Source organism: Marmota marmota, unplaced genomic scaffold (assembly GCF_001458135.2).
Source record: "Marmota marmota marmota unplaced genomic scaffold, marMar, whole genome shotgun sequence".
NCBI lineage: Eukaryota > Metazoa > Chordata > Mammalia > Rodentia > Sciuridae > Marmota > Marmota marmota.
The window spans coordinates 26718669-26743284 of NW_026000026.1; the positions used below are offsets into that span (position 1 = coordinate 26718669).

Consider the following 24616-nt stretch of genomic DNA (forward strand, 5'->3'; position numbering starts at 1 on the left):
CCGCAGGGGGCGCTGTCCCCGCAGCGCAGCGGGCTGGGGGCTGGGGGGGGGGGCGGGGAGGGCTGACCTGCGGGGAGTGCCTGCGCTGGGGTCATGGGCGTCCCCAGTTAGGCCTCAGGGTGGCCTCTGGATGGCCTTTGGGTGCCCCCATGACCCTCTCGCGCGTTCCCACCTACTGTGGACGGGCTGTGTGCTGGAGACAGCACCTGTAACCATGTCCCCAGTCACCCCCCAAAAGGGGCAGCTTCCTCATTCAGGACCCAGCTGCTGCCCCAAGGCTTCACGGATTTAAAGTCACAGAAGCTAAGAGAGTCAGGGAGGGCCCCCTTGTCCCCATTTGACAGGCATGGAGGAGGCCTGGTCCTCCCTGGCTCCCACCGTGGGGAGGGGTGTGCATCATGACCCCCTGAGTCCCACCCCCTGGATGTCTAATGTGAACATCCTACTGTCTTGGGGGGGGGGGCGCGGAGGCACAGCTAGGCGGCCAGTGGCACACCCTGAACCAGAGTTTCTGGAGTCCAGTCCTGTGCTTTTCCTTCGAGGTGGCACACTAGGGCAGAGAGGACAAACTGAGTGACCATCGACCAGATGTGGGAGACATGGACATAGTCCCAGCACGAACTCTTTAAGAGCATAAGGGTTGGGGCGTCTCTGCTTCTTCTCCTCCTGGCCAGCCCAGTGCCGGTTGATGAACTGGATGACCTTGACCTTGGAAGGGAGCCCCCTTCCAAGGGCAAACAGCAGACAGTGATGAGGGGAGGGCAGGATATTCCTTTGGTGTCAACTGTGTGCCCATCTTCCCCCAAGTCAGGGCCACAGCTCCAGCCCCAACTCCCCTCTCCGCAGGGTAGTGTCAGGGTCACGCGCTTAGACTGGGATGCCCCTTTCTGGGGCTCCCACACCCACTTCGAGTGCTCAGGGCCACTGAAGCCAGGCTCCCACTCTCCGCTGCAGGCTGTTAGGGCTCGGGTGAGCACAGCATCTGGGGACAGGCGTGGTGGGTACCCTTGCTGGTTTGGAGGTGGGGGAGCTGGGTGGTTGGTTTGGGTCCTCATCCCTCTCCTGTGCCAGCCTGACAGCTGCCCCTGTCCCATGCGTTCATGCACCNCGGGGGTATCCTCGTTTCTCCGGTTCTGTCTCCATCTCACAGTCTGTCCCCAGCTACCTGCCATGACTCCCAGAGGCTCCGTCTCTGCCATCTGCACTCCCAACTCAGACACCACAAGTCTTTCAGAAACCAGGGGTGTCCCGGGGTTCAGATCCTGGTTCCACCCTGTCCCGGCAGTGTGCCCTGAGTTGGCCTGCATCAGGTCTTTCACCCTTAACCATGATGTTAAATTCCTCTTTGCACACAGTGATCTGTGTTGGAATTCCAGGTCTACCTTTACCTGACAGTGAGGCCCTTTGTCAAGTGACTCAACCTCTCTAGCTAGGTCTCCATCTCCTCATCTGTAAAAGGGGCATATTTATAATACCTACCTCATAGCATCATTATGTAGATTAAATGAGTCAACAACTGTAGAAAAAATTAGTGCAGTGGCCTGGTATGTAGTATAAACACAGTTAACATTGCCAATTCCATATTATTGGTGTCCACTGTCACATATGCCCTCCACCCCTGCACCCTCTCTTCTGTTTAAATCCGTGGTTCTTAATTCCTGCCCCCAGTATTTGGAAATCTGTGCAAGGTGTTGGCTGCCTCAATGAAGGGGGTCCCACGGCATTCAGTGGACAAGGATGGAGGTGATGCATGGGACAGTGGTCCCCTATTTCATCCACTCCACCCTCATGGTGCTCAGAGCTGAGCTGCTTCATGTGAATGCCGAGCATCTGTGACACTTTCTCTCGTGGAATATTCTAGGACTGTCTGTGTGGCATCAGACAGTGTGACTTTCTTCATCACTGGTCCCCATTTGGGAAGCCACAACTCTGTTGGCCAAGTGCACCCTCCAGAGACACTGGCCACAGCCGTACCTACACTCTGATTCGACTCCCTGAGTGTCCTCTCGTATGTGGGGCCAAAGTGCTTCCATCATGGAATTTCTTTTCTTTCCCTTTTATATTCCAGTTAGGGAACTACGCGGATATTTCAAAAGTGACCTGTGTCAGTGGGTCACATTATCCATGAATTTCATTTCAGATCAGAAAAGAGCACATTCCAAAGTCCACGTGATTGAAAGGGGAGTGATCAGTGGGGAAGGGCTGAGTCATCTTAAGGAAGGCGTGGCTGCTGGAGGACTTCACCTGGCTTTGCAGGTACCATCTGTGGGGACAATGTCTCAAGGCCACTAGACGTCACCCTGCACTCACCCACAGGCAGCCCTGCACTCACCTCCTGGGCAGGGCCTCTGGAGGGGACATTTCCTTGACTCAGACAGCAGCTGGCAGGTGGCCGTCTCCTCCTGCCCGGCCCGGCCAGCCTCTCGCACTCGGGTCTCCAGGCCCCAGGCAGAGCCACAGGTCTTCCCATTGTGCGTGCAGGGGCTCCAGCTGCCCCAGGGGCCCAGTTCACACTCCTCTGCAGGGCGAAGGGAGAGACAGACAGACAGATGAGGCCTCTGAAAGCGAGTGCCCTTCAGGCCCAAGGTAGGGTCTAGGGTTCTGAGGACACCATCTCCATCTGCAATGGCTCAGTCTGTCACTAGGAATGGAGGGACACATTCAAAAATATTCTAATATTCTAAAGAGCCTGGGATGAAACATGTGGAGGCTTGTGGAGCTTGCTCTGGGCCCAAAGCCAGAGAGAGGACCTTCTGGTTTTGAAGGAGGCGCCCCAGGGGAGGTGACATGCTCCTCCAGCGAGGGAGGGGAAGCAGGTCCGCAAAGCCCTGGCCCCGGTGCTGGAAGCTGGGTGGTTAGAGTGGGGGTGAAGGTCCAGAGGGGCGGGCAGAGATGGGGCTAGAGCTGGCTGGGAAGCCTTCCAAAAAAGACATGGGCTTTGCACCTGATCACCTGCCTTTCATCAACCATAATGTAGAAGCTACCCAAAGCTGCCGTGAGGGAAAGTCAGGTCCCGGACATGCACTTCTTAATAGAGGTAATTTATTTACACACGAACGCGCGCATGCGCACACACGCACACACAGTTCTTTTTTTCACATTTGACTTGGAGGAGACACGGAACACAGGAGGTAGTTGTGAGTACCCACATTTTGTAGGCGAGGACACTGAGGCCTGGAGTAGTAAAGGGCTTTGGTTGGGGCTCTCGAACAGCAGGTTTGAGATGCAGCGGGGCCCAGAAAGCAGGTTTCCAGAACTTAGGATGTTGGTCCTGACACTAGATACATTCTGTGACAAGTCCAGAGTGCCCATGTGCCACTCCAGTGCCGTTGTGGGCAGAGGGCAGCTGAAGACAAGGCACCCAACCTGCCTCCTGGAAACTGTCACCAAAGACATCAGGCCAGGAGGGCCACATGCTCAGTGCACCAGGGAGGCACAAACCAGCAGAGGGGACGCAGGTCGCAGCCTGGGGGACCAGGAAGGCTTCCTGGAGGGGACTCCTGAACTGAGTCATTAAGTGGCACCTTGTGGGGTCGTCTAGGCACAGGGAGGTCAGGAGATGCTCCAGGTAGAGGGATAATCCCAGCGAGGTCCCCAGGGTGATTCCACCTAGGAGACTCCTAGAACGGGCAAGCTGGAGCCCGAACAGAGAGGAGTCGAGTGAGGGAAGGGGAGAGGCTCCAGAAGGGCCCAGACTGCCCAGGCTAGGGCGGGGATGTTCTGCCCAAGGTCAATGGGAGCCACAGAAGGGCCTTGAGCAGGAGAGAAACCTGAACAGACTAACGTCTTGAAACAGTCACCCTGGCAGGACAGGGAGCCGAGGCAGGGAGACGGCAGAGGGTGGAGATGTGGGAGGTGGGGGTGGAGTGGGGATCAAGGGTGACAGGTGGGCGGGTTTGGGGGCTTTCTGCTGCTTCAGATTTTCCTCTGAAGTTCTGCCACCAACATATCATGCCCTTATTCTCCTATCTCCCCGCTGAGAGACCCGTCCATGAGAGCAGAGGCTGCTTTGCTGACTAAGGTCCTATCACTTAGGAAAGAGCCTGGCCAGGGCAGGTGCACTAGTGATTCCTAGATTGAGGGGAAGGGTGACGCCTGGGTCATGGGCGTGACCACCCAGGAGTCAGCTGGTTACTGATAGAAGGAACCCAGGAGAAGCACAAGCACATTCCCAGGGCACAGGGAATGAGGCGGTGCCTCCAGAGGGGCGGGCAATGGGGAGGAGCCTCCAGAGGGGCGGGCAATGGGGAGGAGCCTCCCGAGAGGTGGGGAAGGGGAAGGAGCCCCCAGAGGCAGGTGGGCTGTGGGGCTGCTGCTCAGGGGGACAGGGAGTCAGGAGCCCTCTGTGGTTGGAAGGACCATGACCTTGTGCCCGGGGACGTGCGGGCAGAGATGCCTGGTTCTGGTCAGAATGCCAAGGCACAGCCCGGGGGTAAGGGTGGACCACAGCAGGGTTTGATACGTTGCTGTCAGTAATCGGAGCAGCGATAATAATGACGCTAGCATGCACCGGGCTTATTAAGCCCCAAGTCGCAGCAATACATTTAACGTTCATAACATTTAACTCATTTAATTCTTCAGCCCTCTCCGTGGAGTAGGTTCTGGATTCTACTGTGATTTTCTTTTTAACCTTTGGAGAAATCAAAGGACAGGGAGCATAGTGACTTGCTTGAGGTCACTAATGGGCAGGTTTTAAAGCCGGCGTTTGATGGAGATCTGTTTGATTCCCAAACTGTAGCTCTCCCCAGATCACCCGCCTCAGTGGTGCTGGGCTCCCATGGCCACGTGGCCTTCTGCCATGTTAGCTTCCTGGTCTCTGGACTCCTCTCCCCACGCCCCTGCTCCAGGGGCCCCACTCACCCTGGCACTCTCGCGTGTTCTGGTGGGTCAAGGTGCCTGGTGGGCAGCTGGGCAGGCACTTCCCCTTGTACAGGTAGAACCGCCGCTTGCACCGGATGCAGAAGTCCTGGCTGAAGCAGCTCTCACAGGTGGCCCCACATTCTGTAACAGAGTCGGGGACAACCCGGGTGAGGACTGCTGTGGGCGGGGGACCTCGTGGGTCTGCCTGAGCAGCCCCGGGTTAGGTGACACTGGCTCAGGACTCAGCGTCACCTCTGAACTTCAGACTTGGCAAAGTCAGCCTGGACCTGCCTGTGAGGAGCTTTCCCTTTCTCATCTGAGCTGAGGCTCAAGGGATTAGCGACTAGCTTGAAGTCACACAGCAAATCTAGGCTGGGAGTGAGGACCCCCAGGCTCTATTTTCACCAAGGGTTGGAGAGAGGGATGCTTTGTCCCAGGTCACAGCAAAAACAGAGTTAAGAGGTAGGACTCCTTTCCCAATTTGAGCTAATCCCAGAGAAGGTGAGTAATTGCCAAAGGCCACACAGCAAACTAGAGCAGGAGTCACAGTTCCCTATCTTGAGTGCTGATGAAGACAGAGGGGATTGGCTTGCGTAGGGCCTCAGAGACTGTCTGGAACCAAGCAGGGATCCAAGTTTGGCCTCAGGCAGATTCCAGCTCCCCTCTGGATGTGCTGGGGGACAGGGTAGGACAGCACTGCCCAGAAGCCCACCTCCAGCCCAGGACAAGAGAGGATCCACGTACTTTTGCACCTGTTGACCTCCTGGCCGCGGATGCCGAAGAAGCCGAGGGGACAGTCGTGCACGCACTTGCCATACTGACGGATTCCTTCCCGGTGGATGAACAGGAAGAGCCTCTGCTGGCAGGTGGAGCAGCCATTCTCCTCTGAGCAGATGACACAGCCCGTGCAGTTACCCCCCAGGCCAGTGCCCACTGCCAGCCAGACCAGGGAGGAAGGAGAAGGAGAGGGAGAGAGATGGTCAAGCCATATGTGAGCAGCTCAGACGGTCTCCTTGGGGTATTAACTGGGCGCATGGTACCCTAAAAAAAGACTACATTTCCCAGCTTCCCAAATGTGGTCATGGAGTGTAAGGTAAAGCACTGTGCTTCTAGAAAGCCGCCTTAAAGAACGAGGGGGGGTGCCCTTTTGACATCCCCTCATCTTGTCTATTGGGTGGAATGCCGTAGGAGACCAACCTTACACGTGACTGAGTCACACTCCCTGGCTGGGTGCTGAGGCGCTCAGTCCCAGAAACGTGGCAGAGCTTTCCCCACCCTTCTAGGATTAGAGGGTCGGTGTCTCGTGCATGGGTGTGTCTTGCTACAGCCCCATGGGTGAAGCTAGGCTCACCTGTTCCTTTGTAATATAACGCTTTGCCCTGTTTAGGATAGAATCTTCCATGGAAGTGCCTTGTGTGTGTCCCCTTCTCTTACTGTGCCCTTGGGTGTGGCCTACCCAGGTGTCAGTCAACCTGCTGACAGTGGACATCAGGAAGATACTCAGCCCCCTGAAACCTGACCCTTTGCCTCATTTGAGTAGCTTCTCCTCAATAAAAGGGGTCAGCGCGTGCTCGCTCTCTCTCTTTCTTTCTGTGGACCCTTAAGGTCAGAGGAGCCATCACAGCGACCCCCAAAGAAAAAGGTATTTGTGTCTCTCGTGTGGTTATTTTGCGCAGCCCAGTCAGCCCAGTTTGACTGGAGTGACCCCTGAGCCTTTTATTCGCGAGAACAGAAAGATGATGAGAACAGAAACATGATAAGTTGCGAACATGATGGCTGGAGCACGAGCAGTCATTTTGGATCATAAGGTGAAATCCATGCCCCGAGGATGGTGGAGAAGCAAGATCAAAAGAGACTGGACCCCTGGGGAAGGCAGAACTCCTGTACCAGCATGACTGTGGGGCAGCTGCAAGGAGGTGCTGGTCTCTTCTGCTCCAGCTGGACCTAAGCCTTTCAGATCTGTCTCCTTTCCACACCTTTTTGAGCACAGAAAAGTGGCCAGGAGAAAAGGGCAGAGATGAGAGCAGGGACAGCAGCAGCAGAGGCCGCCTGACCTTCAGGGAAGGCACAAAGGGGCTCTTGGTGGCAAGGGCACCTTAGAGGAGCCAGGCTTGCATGGCCTCTGCTGCTGCCTCACACAGGCTGGTGGCTGGCAGGTGCCTGCAGAAAGAGGCAGCGGTGTAAGCCTCTGGGGGTAGGAGATGGGGGGAAAGTAAAGGCCATGTGCTTCCTCCAGGAAGCAACCGAGGGAACACTAAAGGGCTTCACGTTCATGCCCACCAAGGGCACACTGTTTAATGAGCTGATCATACACCACAGCTCCCTGGTGCCACCCAGCAGGGGACATTCTTAGCTCTCGCACTCTCAGCCTCTCTCCTGTTCCTCCCAGTGCCCCATCCCCGCTATGGAGGCATCCCCCTGGGTGCCTGTCCCTGGAGCAGGAACCAAGGAGGCCCTTCCTCAAGTCAGCAGAGGGTGGTTCCTGGTGTGGCCAGGACACACAGGGACGGGATCCATGCTGGGGGCAGAGCAGGCTCTCGGCCCATACCTGTCTGAGACCTCTGTCTCCCCTCTCTGTCCATGGGATGAGCATTGCCCTTCCCAAACCTGATCTTCAGCCCCCCGATTTCATGAGCCCCCCAACTGATGCTGCTGATTACCTCATTTCTGTTGCTTGCAACTGAGAAGCCTGACTAAGGCAGACAGACACATACAGTAACTAAGATGCACCTTCATTCTCTTGTTCTAGAAAGGAAAACTCTAACAGGAGGGTAAAGTGTTTTTTGTTTTGTTTTAATCTCCCAAACTGTAGGCCTGCAGGGCCCTGAGAACAAAAAGAAAGTGTGACGCTTTTGTAAGAGGGATTCCCAGGACCCTAGAGAATCACATCCACAGATTTTAACAGAGCCCAGTCTTCCCACTCACTTGGCAACACATTTTAAATTCTGTGATACCAAAGACGGCTCAGGACAAGGGGAACTCCTGCTTCTGATAGGCATGGAAACTTTGGGGAAAAATCTAGCAGTGTCTAGTAACTAGAAGACTTGCCTCTTCAAACACAGCAATTCTACATCTGCTATAACCCTTAGCACATCGCCAGCTCCTACCTGCAGAGCACAGAGTTCCACCCTGGAGCACTGATTCCGCAGGTCTTCAGAGGGGCCTGGGGATATGCATTGCTATCAGAATCCCAGGGATCAATCACACTTTGAGAATCACTAGGCTGGAGAAACTCTTTTATATGTGCACAAAGATACATGTACAGAGATGTTTACTGCAGAATGGTTTAATAGCAAACAATTGTGAAAAATGAACTCTCCAGCAAAAGAATAAATTCTTGGTGGTGTAGTCACATATCACAATCCAAACGCCACATACACAACCCGGTCATGATAAATGACTGAGGTAGAGTTACAGTTATCATTGTGGCCCCAACTCAAAGACATGCCAAAAGGAAAAGCAACTTGCACCATGAATCACGCAGTAAGAACCATTTCTATCAAATTCAAACGGCTGCAGAACCACACTTTGTAATATTTATGATACAGAAATGTGCATGGAGAGTAAAAACCACATAAGGGATGAACACACACTGAATTCAGGATGGTGGCACCTCTGGGGCCAGGCATCGGGTAAGGGATGGGAAAGCTGACCAGGGATTTCGTTTTATCTGTAATATTTCATTTCTTAAAATCAGACGCAACAGTGAATTCTCATTAATTTTTTTTAATTCTTCACTGTAGGTATGAAACAGTTCACAATAAAAATCCTCTTAAAGGAAAAGCATTTAGCCCCTCCGGAGCCCTTGAGCGGGGGTGGACCACTTTCTTTCTCTCGTTTCTTCCCCAGATCCCCAAGCCAAGCTCTGCCCCATCCTCAAGCTGAGATTTGGGGCAAGGGAAGGGGACCAATTCTGGAGAGTGGGAACTGCACTAGGTATCCCCTGTGTTCCTTCTCCCTGTCCGTCTAAGGAACGGAACCCTGACTTCTAGCGGGGTTCACGCGGTCCAAGAAAGACTCCATTTCCCAGGCTCCTTTGCAGCTACACGTAGTCACATGTCTTGATTCTGGCCAATGGGAGGCGAGTGGGCGTGTCGGGGCAACCCCAGGAAACGTTTGCGCTCTTTGCTCCTAGCTTCCTCTGCCGGTCCCGCTGCAGGGTCGGTAGCCAGAGACGCGGCAGATTTGGGGGTTCAAGGGCCTTACAGAACTTTATCTGAAACTGTTCCTTCCTCGCCCTCCTCTCCCTTTTGCCTTCCGCCCCTCCTTTGTGCTGAAGAGAAGCTCTCCCTGAGGTTTCAGTTAACTGGCCGAGGGGGTCAAAGGTCCCCACAAGAGGACACACCCACCTCGGTATGACCGAGGCCCCGCCCAGGACAGAGCCTTTCTGTTCGCGGTACCTCTTTTTTCTCTTAAAAAGCGTTTTGCGCCCTGAGCCCCCAACGTTAGAGATTTGGGGTGAAAACAAGCCCCTCTATCTTCTCCAGGGCTTTGAATAAGACCCGATTTCTTCCACCAACTCCTGGCTCCTGGATTTTTGGTCGCTACAAGAATAGCGAGCAGCAGGGACATTTGATTGCCACAACATCACGGTGCAATTCCACCAGCCCGGGACTGCCTGATGCAGAGATTCTTTCATGGGACTGGGAGGAAAGCGTGGTCATCCTGTTTGGGTTACTGGGTCTTTGTGACATAGAATGATTGATGGCAGGTCAGAGTGACATCAGTGGGGACCAGGGTGCCCTCCTCGGTGCCTCGGCAGTGTGTATGCCCCGGGAGCCAAGATGCTCCAGGGCACTGACAACGGGCAACCGTGATTGACTTGAGGTGATCCCTGTCACCCCGCAGAACAGGAGTTCAAATTAACGTTCAGTTGCAGAAAAACAAGGTGGTGTTTCCTGCAGACTGAGTTCGTGGACCGAGATGCCACGACATGGGTGTGTTGGCCATTTTTGCAGCTGAGGAAATCAGGCTCAGGGAGGTAAAATGCCACCCTGGGTCATGCAGAATCAATTGGGGCAGGGTCCCAGATGAGTCTGCCCCACGGGGCTCTCCTGGAGCATTTCGGGCAGAGTCTGGGGCAGCAGGGGTGAGCCACCCAGGGCCTCTGACCCACAACCCGATGGGAAAAACTGAAGCCACAGAAGTGATAGCAAAGAGGCTGAGCTAAGGGCCCCAAGATCAGGACAAGGCAAAACTGTTACACTGCTCAAGAGGTTAAATATCACTCAGCCCGATCCCTGCGATTTTACTGGGGACCCAGTTGAAAGGGGTGCAGCCTTCCCCAAGGAAGTCCCAGTTAGGCGACAGCACTATTTATGGAATGATGACTCAACGTGCTGAAGGCAAGAGACCAATTAAGACTTTTCTTGGACCTCGGAGAGTATCAGTTTGCGCGCGCGTGTGTGAGCGCGGGATGGATCTTAACATTTAAAGGGAGGTGGCTGTCTCCTGCTGCATCCTTGGTCCGGCAGTTGGTAGGGTGCCCTCTAGTGCCACCAAGTTGTAATGGCACCTCTGACAACTGAATTCAACAACCAGAAACCTCCAGGCTACAAAAGATGGCCTTACTTGGGCCTTTTACCCCATCTCTGTAACTCATTAGAAGAACCCAATGATATCCGCCCAGGGTCAGGGTGTAACTGTCATTACTTTATTTTGATAAGTGATGACAACTAGAATTCGTACAGTACTGCTCTAGAAAGATCCAAACTCAGTGGTTCTTCAGTTTGATCATGTATCAGAATCCTAGGGAGGTTTACAAAGTATCTGGTTTGGGTCTAGGAATGTGCATTTTAACAAGCCCAAAATAAATGTAATAGGTATCTGAGAGAGGTCTTCTCTGATCAGTCTCCCTGGCTTGAGAACTGGTGCTAGCAACCATGCTTGTATTTTATGACCTTGTCTTTGACTGATGGCTCATCCAGGCTGGTCCATTAGTTCATCTCTCTTGAGATTCACTCGAGGATGATAAGGCAATCATCTGGACTGACCTTTTGACCTAAGGACAGTCCCAGGTGGGAAGGACAGCCTGTACACATTTTCCCCAAGGTAAGGCAGCCAAAAGACACCAGCAGGCCCCAGCACCAAGTGAGCAGGCCACTCACTTGTCTAACAGAGGCTCATCCTCCATGCTCCCTGACTTTGAGGTCATTGTGGGGCCATCTCCACTCTGGCACACTGCACCTGGGCAAATGGGGCATCAGGTCCCCTTGGCCTCAGTGGCATAGGTTCAGATACAGGCATGTGTCCCAACCAGAGCTGGTCTTGGAATTTTTGCTTAAGTCAGTAGGTGTATATGTTTGCACATGCGTGTGTGTGTGTGTGTGTTTCTTGTCCACCCTGTGGATCTAGAGGATGTAGATCAGAGGTGGTAGGTGGCACCACACTAAGGAAGAGCCCCCCAAGAACGAGGCCACACACACAACAGCAGCAGAGTGGAAATGAAGACAGATTCCAGAAGGAGCCATCTGCGCGCAAATCTAATGCAGGCAACCCAGACCTGCTTGTCTTTCCTCAAGCTGCTTTTCTGTCACTTGCAACCAAATGATTTCTGACTAATACAGAAGCAGAGAGAGACAGAGAACAAACAAATCAGATGCAGAAAGAGAAGCAACAACCAGAAACCTCCCGGGCTCCAAAAGGCAGACACAGCTTCTGAACACCTTCCAGTCCCTCCCAAGGCTTGGCCTGCCCCGTGGCTCTGCAGAAAGTCACTTTTCCACTTGAACTAATTCTGTTCTGTCAGCTTACAATCAAATGCACGGAGCTCACTAGATAGGAAACAGATCATCACGGAGCAGCTCTGCTTCTGCAGGATAGAGGGGTCTGGAGCTCACCCACCTAACCTAGTGTCCCAAGGAACCTGGGGGTTCCAGGGAGCACAGTTTGAAAACCACTGGATCCTTCTCTACCTCAGGGGAATCCTGACCTCATCACTGCTCTCTTTCCCACTCAGATGTGTGTTTCTAGATAAAAGCCTTTAAGCTCTAATTGCAACCTTCTGAGTTTTCTTGGGGCCCCATGAGTAGACGGCACCTTATGTAACTTAGCAACTGTCTGCCATAACCAAGCCCATCTTCTCCAAGTCCAGATGCCAGTTGGCCCGCTGTGTATGGCCCTGCATGGCTCCAGCAGCTGGAGAGGCTTGAATGACATCTGAGTCACTTGTCTTTCCCCAAGCACCCAGGGGGAGGAGCTGAGACTTGGATGTCCATTTTAGAGAATGATAATCATGCGGACTTGACAGTTTCCACAGCAACGTCAGCTCCTCACCTCTGACCGCATGAGTTACCCCCTGGGTTGAGTGATTCATTCATTCATTCAGCAAATAGTTCTGGACCTCTATCATGGTAAGGTCCAGGGTTAGAGGCTCCCTGCCTTGTGGGGCACTGCTACTCTACTGAGCCTCAGTTTTTCAAACTATAAAATGGGGATAATAGGGCCGGGTTGTGGCTCAGCAGCAGAGCGCTCACCTAGCACGTGAGAGGCCCTGGGTTTGATCCTCAGCACCACATAAAAATAAGTAAAATAAAGGTAAAGGTATTGTGTCCAACTAGAAGATAAAAATTTTAAAAAATGGGGATAATAATGCTTACCTTGCAGGATTGTCATGATTAAAGGAGAAGTACACGGAAAACTCTTGGAGCCCTAGCACATGGCAGGCACCCAACACATTGGAGCATTGATATTATGTTGAAGGGCAATGTGTTTCCCGCCTGCAAGGGTCTCAAAAATCCAAAACAGGTGTCATGGTGCAGGTGCCCAGGTGGAAATTCTGGCTTCAGCACTCATCAAGTGACCTTGGACAAGTCCCTTTATCTCTGAAGGTCTCAGTTTCTCCATGTGACAGCAACAGTTGCCAATGACTCAGAAAGTGTCCTACACATATTAGGGGCTCCTCTATACACCCACACTCCCTTCCTGCTCCTCCACTGCCATGACACACAGTAGGACCGGGAACCACCCTTTGGCCCCTCCCTCCTTTCACAGAGGCCAGAGACGCTGGTGAGGCTGGAAGGTGAACAGCAGGGACCAAGGATGTGAAGGGTGAAGAGTCCCTGGCAGAGACACTGCGGGCAGTGTTGGTCTTGGGTGAGAGACAGGTTTATTTTTTTTGTTCGGTTTTGGTCCTGGGGACTGGACCCAGGAGCGCCTAACCACTGAGCCACATCCCCAGCCCTTTTCATTTTTTATTTAGAGACAGCCTCTCACCAGGTTGCTCACAGCCTCACTAAGTTGCTGAGGCTGGCTTTGAACCTGTGATCCTCCTCCCTCAGCCTCCGGAGCCATTGGGATTACAGGCGTGCGCCACTGTGCCCGGCTAGGTTTATTCCTTCTGTTGGGAACAAGGAAAGATTGTAGCTCTTAAGACAAATCCCCAGCCTCCCGTCAGCCACATCCTGAAAATGGGCCTCAGCATCTTGTTTTCCAGGAATCGGTGCCTCGACGTTTGCAAGTGACCTCTGTGTTCTTTCCCTTTTGGGTGGATCTAAAGTCACCTCTGCCACATCCACTTCCACCCTGCAGCTCTTCCCTTGAGGGGCTGCAGAGGCTGGGGGGCCCCTGGGCCCCTGTGAATGACCGGTTATCCTAGACAGCTCCCCGCCGCCCGGCAGGCCTGTGACTGGCATATCCTGGGAGCCCAGGCCAAGGCCTCCAGCCCCACTTTTTTAGGACTAATTTGGACAGATGGCCAACATTTATAAAATCAAGAGATTTCAAATAAAAAGTTGGAATTTGGACTTCTCTGGAAAAAGCCAGAACATCTGCCAACGCTGGGCCTGCATCCTCGCAGGGCCGGGATTGGCTGCAGTTACGTAACTGGAGGGTGTTGGCTCCAGCTAGCTGCAGACCTCCCACTCCCTCCTCCGCTCCTGAGGGCAAAGGTCACTGCTGATGGTTCTCCTTCCTGAGCTGCCTCCTGTGCCCTCTTCACCTTTAGGAGCTCATTCTGCCTAGCGGGGACTCTTGTTTTTTCTTTTTCTTAAGACACAGGTCTTGCTACATGGCCTAAAACTCCTGGGCTCTCGCAGTCCTCCTGCCTTGGCCTCGGAGTAGCTGGGACTACAGGTGAGCCACTGTGCCGGGCCGTAGGAGTCCTCAGCCTTGGGCATGCACCAGATTCACCCCTAGAGCTTGTGGAAAGCACTGCGCTGGGCCTCCCTGCAGACCGGCTGCTCTGGCCTACCTGGGCCGAGCCTGGGAGTCTGCATTGCTAAGGGGTTCCCAGGGGATGGCGATGCTGTTGGTCCCAGAACCACACTTTGGAAACCACGAGTGTGGAGCAGGGTTAAAGGTCAGACAGTTTGGGTTCCAATCCCAGCTCTGTCCCTTAGCCTTTGCCCATGTGACCTTGTACTCCTGGGTGAACCTCTCTGTGCCAGAGGTTTCCCACCTGTCACCCTGCTGGCAGGCTTCCAAGGCATGTCGTGAGGAGCCGGGCAGGGTCTGACCGTTTGAGAGGGTCTCAATGACATCACTGTTACTACGGCGACCTTCACCACCTGCCCTGCCTCCACGGGCATCTGAGATTCTGGAATGCCTTTGACAATCAGTGCTTTTTCTTTGATGCCAACATTTTTTGGGGTAGAGTTTCTTCATAATTGGGGTGTGCCCAGGGAAGCGCGTCTTGCATGAGAACATCATTAGTTATGGTGGACTAAGGATGTCCTACAGCTGTCCTGAAGGGCTCCCTGGGGCTGAGAGGGTGAGCGGGCAGAAGGAGCACTGCCCCTCACCCCAGGGCAGTGAGCCTCCGAGGGCCAAGGCCCTGCCTGCCCTGTCCTGCTCTGTCCTGGGGAAGGATTCCGAGCCACACAAGAGGGCCCCACACAGACAGCGCCGGGCAGCACACCCCAGCTCCCTCCTGGCAATGGGGACGCATGTCACTGATGACCAAGGGAAATAAACAACATCTGGAGGCCCGCGGAGACAGCCACATCTGGGAGGCAGTCGCCACCACTGGGGGCTGGCTCAGGGGGGCCCCCCCCCCGCACATTCCCGCCGTGGGGGCAGATTGCGCCATGCCCAGCCAGGGGTGGGTCCTGGAGATGAGTCCCCCAGGAGACTCCAGGACGCAGAGTGCGAGGCCTCTAGCCCACGGGCCTCTTCCCAGGGCTGGACTGGTGGTCCCTGAAGGGCACATGTTCCGCAGACGGTGATGGGGTGACCTCCAGCCGTGCTGCCTCCAGCCAGTGCCTCCTGGGTGCCCCCTTAATCCCCATGCCGAGCAACAGGCCTTGCGAGCCCAGCTGCCCCGGGGCTGGGCTGAGGCCACTGCCCCCCTCAGGATCCATGACGTGATTTTAACGGAGGCAGGAAAGGGTGCCCAGGAAGGACAGGCTGCTGACCTTTCTCCTGCATTCTTTCCTCCCCCGCAGAGGTCCAGGGTGCATTCCACCAGAAGGAGAAGCCTAAAAGCCAGCCAGGTACTGAGGGATGGAACCCAGGGGCACTCGAGCCACACCCCAGCCCCATTTTGTGTTTTATTTAGAGACAGGGTCTCACTGAGTTGCTTACGGCCTCCCTTTGGCTGAGGCTGGCTGTGAACTCGTGATCCTCCTGCCTCAGCCTCCTGAACCACTGGGATTGCCTGGCACCTCAGGTGATTCTGACGTGATGTTAATCTGAGGGTCACCATTGGCCAGGAGAGCAACAGAAGTAGGTTTGAACCCTGACTCTACCACGGCCCTCTCCATCACTGGTCCATTGAAAGCCAGTGTCTAAGACAGACTCTAGCTGGACTGTCCACCATCCCACCTCTCCAAGCCCAAGTGGGACAGTAAGAGCGCCCTGTGTACCTGGGGGTGTACGGGCATAAACTTGTGACTCCCCACATCACAGCTGGGAAAGCAAAGGCTCAAAGGCCAAAACTGCATGTGGTGGAGCTAGACTGGACCCTCGCTGACCGGACCCCGACTCTGCCAGGTCACGGTGCCTTGCCCTTGTGTCCTTTGATGGGCGGGGGGAGGGCAGGTTGGGCTGATATTTGGGAGGGGCAACCTGACTCCTGTCACCACCAATGGGAGGGTCATTTTCCCAAGTAGCTTGAGTTGGTTACAGTCCTTGCTGTCATTGGTAGGAAGGACAGGGTTGGTGGGTCCCCGTGTGCCCCAGGACAGTGGCAGGCGTGTGGTGAGACCCACCCCTAAAGGACCCTGGTGCCCGGGGCTGAAGCACGGAGAAGGCCTGACCCCAGCCCTGGGCTGCCCCTGTCAGGCCTTTCTGGGACCCATGTGGGGACAATGGCAGGCAGAGCAGCTGCTGCGCCCGGCTCCCTCCCAGGCTGACCCTCCGCTTCCCTCTTGCTGTAGGGACCCGCCCTGGACCTACCACATGGACTCTGCCTGCTACTGAGTCCTCATTAGGGGAAGAACGTTTGTGTTCCTGGTGGTGAGCAGCCACCGTGTCCTTCAGAGGCACTGGGTGGGGGCAGGGGAGGGGACGGCTGCCTTGGGATTCCTGTCACTAGTGCACTTTTTTTGGAGGCAGAGGAGGTTGGGACCCAGAGGAGGGAACCAGAGCCACCTCTGTGGAGAGCAGCACCCGGTTATCCAAGAACACAGAGCTGTCACCAAGCTGTCCTGAGTGTAAAACTCACAACATCAGTCTGTCTCTGGAGATGTCACAGGAGTGTCTTGTGTGCAAAAGAGTCACCATGTTGTCGAGTTTGTGACATTACGTAAGGAATCGTCTGTTGTGACATCGTCGGGCGGGTGTCATTGCCCTTCATCCAGGGAATAATCGAGAAGCTAGTTCCTTGTCATGTCTGAGTGACTGGCCACCGTGCCCTGTGCCTCAGCTTCTCCTGTAATGACCACACCTCGTCACAGTGGGTCTCAGTGACCACTTGCTGAGTGACTCTCCAGGGCCACAGAGATCCCCACGGGTTGTGGCTCTTTCTAATTGTGGCTTTGTCCCACAGCAGGGTGGCCTGGTGGTGACCTTGGGTAGGTCCCTTGCCTCTCGATCCTCTCTGCACCTAACCTCCGTAGTCAGAAAACACCGTGAGACCGGGGCCGGGCAGCCCTGGGGGACAAGAAACACCCCCCACTCACCCCTTTCCCCCCTCATGGGGTCCGATTCCCGGGCTCTGTAGGGTGGAGACCCCTCTTGTGTCTCCGTGGCTCCTTGAGAAGTGTCAGAGCTTTGTCGGGGGCAGCAGGTGTTTGCAGTACTCAGGAGCCTGGCAGGACATGTCCGGCCAATCAGGATGCTCCATGTTGCAAGTAGGGAATGGGGACGTTTCCAGGGTCCAAACCCAGGGAGCCCCAGGAGCCCCGGGAGGACGGCAGGGCCAGGACCCCTGAAGGCAGGAGCGAGGTGCCCCCAGACCCGCCCGAGAAAGACCCCCGTTTTGCAGTCTGCTCTCCAGACACCCGCTTCCCTCCTCCCAGGCGCGTCCGAGACAGCTCAGCGCTAGGACTCCTGTCCTGGCAGAGCCGCGCCACCCCGTGACCCTTGGCAGAGCCCCGTGGCGCTGGCCCTCGGTTTCCCCACCTGAAACACAAAGGCTTGTCTCCATGAAGGGCTTTGGGACTTTTTCTCAGCCCCTGTGGCCCAGATATGGGATGGGAGCTCAACTAATGAAGCGGAGAAGCGCAGAGCTGCTGTGGCTGAGGCAAGGAGGGGTCAGAGTGAGGACCTTGTGCCCGGTCCCTCGGCCTCCCTTTGTCCACTTCTGAGGGTAGCCCTGGAGGGCCTGGGAACCGGCCAGAGCCCCACAGCGATCACAGCAGTAGGAGAGGAGATCTGCAGGACTGGAGCAGCTGGAAGCACCAGGTCTAGAGGCAGAGAGGCTGGATGCAAACCCAACCTAACCACCCGAGCCTCAGTTTCCCTGTCTGTAAAATGGGGATAAAACTGTCTTCAGACATCCTCCTGAAGGTTCACTGCATCAGGGTGTTTGTGACTCACCCCAGAACAGCCTGGCAGATGGCAGGTCACAGCAGTGAGCAGCTGTGAGCTCCCACATGGGCCACACTGTCCCAGCAACCCTAGAAAGTGGGTATTATGAACTCATCTGAGAGACAGGGACAATAAGGCACAGAGAAGGTAGGTGAGTTACCCAGGTTCACACAGCCATGAGTGGCAAGCTGGATGTCCAGCCAGGCCGTCTCAGGAAGAACACAGACCACCAAACAGGTCCACTTTAAGCACCAGGGCGGGGCCTGGTCTAAAGGTCGGGCTGGTAGCCCCAGGGTGGCCTCAGCCCAGCCCCTCTGAGGCAGCACCCCTGGGGACCCATGGGTCCCAAGGTGCCAGGGAGCTGGGGATCCAGTTCAGCCCGACTGCCACCTCGGGAGTGGGTGAGCATCTCAGGGCTCCTATGATGAGTCTGGTCTGTCCACACAGGTGCCTCCCCTCAAGCCCTAGCAGGAGGGAGAGACCCGGAGGAGGACTCCTGTCCACATCTCTCCCTCCCTGTCTCCAGGTCTCTGTTTCTCCATCTGCCAAATGGAAGGTCACACTCGGTGTTTCATTTATCTTTTTTTTTTCCTTTCTTTCTTTTTGGTAGCAGGGATTGAACCCAGGGCCACTTGACCACTGAGCCACATCTCCAGCCCTTTTTATTTATTTATTTATTTTGAGACAGGGCCTCACTAAGTTGCTTAGGGCCTCAAACTTGTGTCCTCCTGCCTCAGCCTCCTGAGCTGCTGGGATTATAGGCGAGCACCACTGTGCCCAGCTAAGCTTTGTGTTTTTAAGCTTATCTCTCAGCCATCCAGCAAATATTTCTTGAATACCTACTATGTACCAGGCTCTGTTTTAGACTCCAGGAACATAAGGGTGGAAAGAGACATGAAGTAATTCTAGACTGGAAAGATGAACCTCCCCAGGACTTCTGCCTTGCTCGCCACTGACCCTCCAGCACCTGGTACAGGGCCTGCCAGCATTTGTTGAATGAATGAACGAATGGTACTGACCTTGCTGTTGCAGAACTTGTGTCTTGGAAACAAAACCCCGAGTCCTCCCTCCCTCCCAACTTATGCGGTAAAGGAAGCCGCCTCATGAATCCCAAACTGGGGCCAATACCCTCTCCTGGACTATGGGGCAGGGGACCAACCTCTCCTCCTGCTCCTTGTCCCTGCCCCCTGGCCGCCCCAGCCGTGGCAGCTCTGGCCTAGAGCACCTCAGGGCTGTCCAGGGAGCGGGGGCAGGCCCTCCCCGCCAGGCGGGAAGGTAATGAATGGGCACTCTGACCTGCCGGATGACACCTGTGGACCCGCCCTGTGCCCACAAGGATGAGGGGGACTTAGCAGAGATGCAGAAGGGGTGAGGCCAGTCCTGGGGCAGCGGCACTACCCCTGGGCCGTTTCCTGTCCCAGTCAAGGGACACTGAAGGAGGCAGCTGGGGTTGACCCAAGCTGCAGTTTCCCAGCCCAGATGGGCGAGGGCAGGGGGCACGGAGAGGGCACCCGAACGTGTGGGCCTGGCCCCTTCTGTTGTTCTCTGGTGACGGGGCCCGGGTTGGGAGGCCACAGGAGTACCCGGGAGGTAGGTGACAGCCGTCTCTGTTCCCATCCCTGCTCCTGCTCCCCAACACACAGGGTGCCATGGCCAGGATGAGTGTCCCCCAGAGGTCCCTGTGCTGAAGGCTCTGTCCCTCCCGGGAGGTGGGGCCTGGGAGGGCTGTAGGGGGGTGGGGGGAATTCCCTTAAAGGGGGACATGGGACTCTGACCTCTCTTTCTCCCTCTTTTGCTTCCCACATTGCCACCCAGCACCCAAAGCAAGGGGGTCACCCAGTTTGGAGTGGAACTTCCAGATTTTAAGCGCAATAAAACATTTCTCTTTTCAGTTAATTACATCCCGTATTTCATTCTAGTGGCAAAAGCTGCCTAGCACCGGGGAGGAAGGAGCCTGGGAGGAGGAGGGATGGAGTGAGGGTGAGGCCCAGCTCCCCACAGGGCAGCCAAGTTAGTGCTGGGAAGAAGAGAGAGCTTTGGATCAGACCTATATTTTAAAATTTTAGCACTGGATTGGGCTACTTGATGCCTCGAAGTTACCAAAAAGCTCTGAGGTCTGGCCAAAGTGATTAAAGATTGGGTTTTAGAAATAAGAATTGGAGAAGAAAAACAGCACACGCAGTGTTTATAACTTCCTGATCATTAAGCCAGTTACCCACAAAGCAAGCCAAGGGTAGCTGTCCTTAATATACAAAGAGCTCCTATAAATCAATAAGAAAAAGAGGGTGGGAATGGACAAAGATATTACCAGTATTTCAAAGAAGAAAGATAAATCAGCCAGTAACCACATGAGAAGCTGCTCCACATCACTAGTTTTCCAAACTGAAGATGAAAACAAGAATGAAATATTATTATGGCCCACAAGATAGGCAGGATCCAAAAGGTCTCCCATTTGGACAAGGGAGTTTGGGCAGTATCTGTTCACTAGAACACACAGGGTAGTAATGGCACTTTATAGATGGTGCCCTGAAGCTCAGAGAGGGGCAGGAACGTGTTCAGAGGCACACAGTGAGGGCAGGGACTCAGGTCTCTGAATGGGTGTGTTTGGCTTCTCTCTCTCTCTAGCTGTTCCTTCCTGCCTGGGACTGTACCCAGCTTGGCCTCTCCTCTGACTGGGGAGACCAGGTCTGCCCTTCCCATTGTTGCTCCCTGCTCTGGGGTTGAGGATGGCTGGGGTCTCTCCTTCTGCCGCTCCGTCCCCCAGAGAGAGTGAGGCAGTGAGGGAGAAGGGGGAATCCCAGGTCTGGGACCAGATAAACCTGCTCTCCATCCCAGCCCACACCTGACACCCTGGGACAGTCACCTAACCTCAGCTTGCTCATATGGAAACGGAGACAATCGCCCACCCTGGAAGACTGTTCTTTCCACAAATACTTACGGGGGGCTCACAACAGTCATCCTTCCTATCCATGGGTCTCATGTCAAAAATACTTTGGAAAAAAAAGCCTTGCTGGGTGAGGAGGCATACGCTTGTAATCCCACTGACTAGGGAGGCTGAGGCAGGAGGATCACAATTTCGAAACCAGCCTCAGTAACTTAGTGAGGCCCTGTAGCAAAACAAAACAAAACAAACAAACAAACAAACAAACAAAAAAACCAGACCTAGAGCTGTGGTTTGGTGGTGGGCTGCCCCTGGGTTCAAACCCCTGTACCACAAACAACAAGAAAAATAAAATCAAAAGTCGGGACTGAATATGCACAGACTTTCTCACTGTCACCCCCGCCCACCCCCGCCACCCCCCAAATAACAGAACAGCTATTTGCACAGCATTTGCCTTGCAGTAGCTATCAGAACTAATCAGGAGGTGGCTTCAAGCGGAGGGGAGGATGTGCAGGGTTTTACAGATCTGATGCCACCTGTGAAAGGGACTGAGCATGTGGGATTGTGGTACCAATGGGGTGCTGGAGCCCGTCCCTGGGGACATCGAGGGGTGATCACTGTGGGCCAGGCTCCGCTCTAGGCACCAGGGAGACACCAGTGAACACGACAGCCCTAACCCTCAGGAAGTTTCCATCCCAGCAGGGACAGGGTCATTGCAGACAGTGACACGGAGCTGACCAGAGCAAACAAAGTGACAGGAGGGCCTGGGCCACCAGAAGTGCCTCTCTGAGATGTGCTCAGGGTGGAGGGACCAGGCACAAAGCTCCAAGGCGGGAGACAGCTCAGCCCAGAGAAGGCCTGAGACCCGGGGTGCAGGTGGACGGGTGGACGGCTGACCCCGTGGTGGCTTGGGAGCAGTCTGGGTGGTGCCGGGACTTCCTGGAAGCGGTCACCTTGAACGCTCCCTCTGGTGATGAGGGGGATGGACCACAGGGTGGAGGCCCCAGGGACACTCAGAGTGAGGCTGATGGTGAGGGAAACAGGGTCCCAGGAAGGAGGACAGCCACACGTCACCCGTGGCTTACTGCAAGAACCGAAGGGCAGATGGCCTCGGCAGTGTCACACGGAGCAGGCACTGGGCAGATGTAACCTGTCCTTGTACTAAAGGGACCTGAGCCCACGACTGTCCACCCCTCGCCTCCCCTCGCCTCTGTGAATCGCCTCGGCTTCTCCCTGTCGCGGTTCCCACCATGCCTCCTTGACCCTTGACCCTCAGGTTCTGCTGGGGCCAGGTACTGGTCTGGGTTCCCTCTGGTGGTGGCTTTTAAGCAGCTTGCATACCTGCTGCCCCAGCCTAGGGTGACACTCAAGACCCTGTCTAGGTGGCTCCCTAAGTCACCTTCCAAGTTGAGAACAGGTGGTGACTCACAGTGACCTCTGGCCAGGCCAGGCCAGGCCCCCACAGTCCTGCAAGGGTGGGGCTTCAGTTAACCCCATTCTCATGAAGAACAACTGATGCTCAGAGAGGTCAAGGGGGTGGCTCCAGTATGCACAGCAAAGAGCTGTCGAGGGGCAAGCCAGGGCCTCAGTCCCCAACACTAGGCCGGGCCTGCTTGGTGGCCTGTCAGTCTCTCCGCTGACTCCTGCCTGGTAGGCTTTCAAAAGCTGGGAACTCTCTCAGGCCTGAGGCCCACCAGGGATGGACCCCAAATCGTCTGCAATGTAGTGATTTCTCCTCTCCAAGGGAACACATAGTTAGCAGATGGTGTCAGACTGAAGGAAGACATTGTCAGTGTCAAAATAAGGGGGGGTTGGGCACGTGAGTAATACTGTCCCTGGACAGGGGTCAGATGAGGTCACTCCAAGGGGACGGTGACCTCAACTAGGCCTTCGCAGGTTCTTGACTTACACGAATTTCAGAATGTGTTGAAAGCAGGGCCCAAGAGGACTCCTCAAAGGACATCAAAGCAAAGGCACCCCCCTTCCCAAGGTAGGGTGCTGAGCCCCAACCACCTCAGCCTCTCAGAGAAGACAGGGATGCACCCAGGGTTGACTCTCTGACTATAGATAGGATTTTCTTGTGGGGGGAGTGCAGATTCCCAGGTGAACCCATGTCAATCATTTGCTCTTTGGGGTTCAGAATGTTTCTTCCAGGTTAAGCCGTCAAACCATGAATCAGTTGTGTGCATATTGTGTAGGTGTTTGAATCTAGTGACATTTAAGTTGATTATGTCCTTGTTCTAATTAATTGATCTGGTTCAAGTATGGGCTAGAGGTCTCCTTCATCTAACTCAACAGACAACACGGAAGCGGGTCTCTCCCTCTCCCTGATGGCCACCTCGCCCAGTCCAGGGAAGCCTTATACAGCCACAGAGGCAGGGGGATTCCAATTTCAAGGTCAGCCTCCCTGTCTTAGCTGGGACTGTAGCTCAGTGGCAAAGCACTTCTGGGTTCAGTCCCCAGTAGCAGTCCCTAAAAGGGCAAAATTAAAGTTAAATGAAGTTTAAAGAAAAACAAAAAATAAGCATTTTAAAATAAGAGGAATTAAAAATGAAATAAGGATAATTAAAAGAATGCTACAATAAAATAGCATTGCAAAGTTAAGTGATCGAATACAGCTCAAGCAATAAAAACCTAAAAACAATACGTAAAAATGAAATAAAAAAGGAATTCTGCAAAATACATTTAAATAAATTATTCTTAAAATTAATAGAAACTAAAACTTTAAAAATAACTTTAGCAGGTTTAAATAAAAGTTTTAAAATAAACGAAGTGAAATCTTAAGAGTAAAATAAGAAAACCCAGCTACTGGTAACAATTATAAAAATACAGAAAAATAAAATGAAAACCCAAAACAAGACCGAGGTCTTGGCCGGAGGACGCTGATAATGTGCTATGCATTAAGGAGCCTGATTGGCTCAGATGCCTGGGGTGGGCGGAGCCTGATGGACTCAGGAGCCTGGAGGTGATTGGTGGTTGAAAGGGGAGGAGGAAGGAAAGGCGTGTCCCAAATAAATCCGTCTGACTCGGTTTTCCAGCGCGCTGTGCGCAGCGGGCAGAAGTCAGGCCCCACCGTAGCCCCAGCCGCAAACAGCCATCATATCATTTATACGTTTTGTAATGTGTCAGCATCTCTGTCTCTCTCTCTCTCTCTCTCTCTCACACACACACACACACACACACACACACACACACACACACACACACGTTGCACCATGTATCCTCCCTGTCATCCTTTAAGAGGAATTTAGGAACGAACAGAAGCTCAGAGAGGGTGGGTCACTATGACACAGTTGCACCGCACTTAGGACCACACTTATCTTGGAGTCTAGGCTCCTTAAAATGACATTTTGACGAGTCTGGTCTGTTGAGGACCTTCAAACACAGCCAGGCCCATGTGTGACATCAGGCTTGAACATTCTGCACACGAGAAAAATCAACCTCCTATGATGCATGACCATTACAGACCATGAATTAAGTACCCACTGTCTTCCAGACGGGTCACATGCATAGCCTTCATCCTCAGGACGACCATGGGAAGCAGATGCTGTTCTTGGCCCCATATCCTGATGGACGACACTGACATTCAAGAGGGAAATATTTTCACCCAAGCCCGGGCAGTAGCGGAGCTGGGAGCTGAGCCCAGGCCTGACAAATCCCAAACCCCAGCCTCCCCGCCTGGCACCAGGCACTCCCAATAGTCATGGCCGAATGCTTCGCTTCCTATGTCCTGGGAACACATGGTTCATGTCCCGTGTTGCACATCAGCAAACAGAGGCCCAGATGCGGAGATGACCTCTCCAGAGCCACTCAGCTAGTGAGTGGCAGAGTCCCCCAGTGCCCGTCTGGACGTGCTGAGACAGCTGTGCCCACTCCCTACAACAGAGCTGACTCTGAAGAGCCACTGTGACATTTCTCTTCATGTCCCCACCCTGGTGGATGTGGCTCTGCCGTCAGGCTCCAGGG

The 24616-nt window shown here is 54.2% G+C and overlaps 1 protein-coding gene across 1 annotated transcript in view; it reads right to left on the reverse strand.

The window, feature by feature from the left end:
- Positions 1 to 2226: 2226 nt before the first annotated feature.
- The window catches only part of Rspo4 (R-spondin 4), a 29664-nt gene continuing 7274 nt past the window's right edge, over positions 2227 to 24616 (reverse strand). The window contains exons 2-4 of the mRNA XM_015486284.2: positions 5605 to 5793; positions 4861 to 5001; positions 2227 to 2518 (exon numbers count right to left, since the gene is read on the reverse strand). Of these exons, the coding sequence (XP_015341770.2) occupies positions 2307 to 2518; positions 4861 to 5001; positions 5605 to 5793 (542 nt within the window). The 3' untranslated portion in view covers positions 2227 to 2306. The remainder of the gene's footprint in view (positions 2519 to 4860; positions 5002 to 5604; positions 5794 to 24616) is intronic.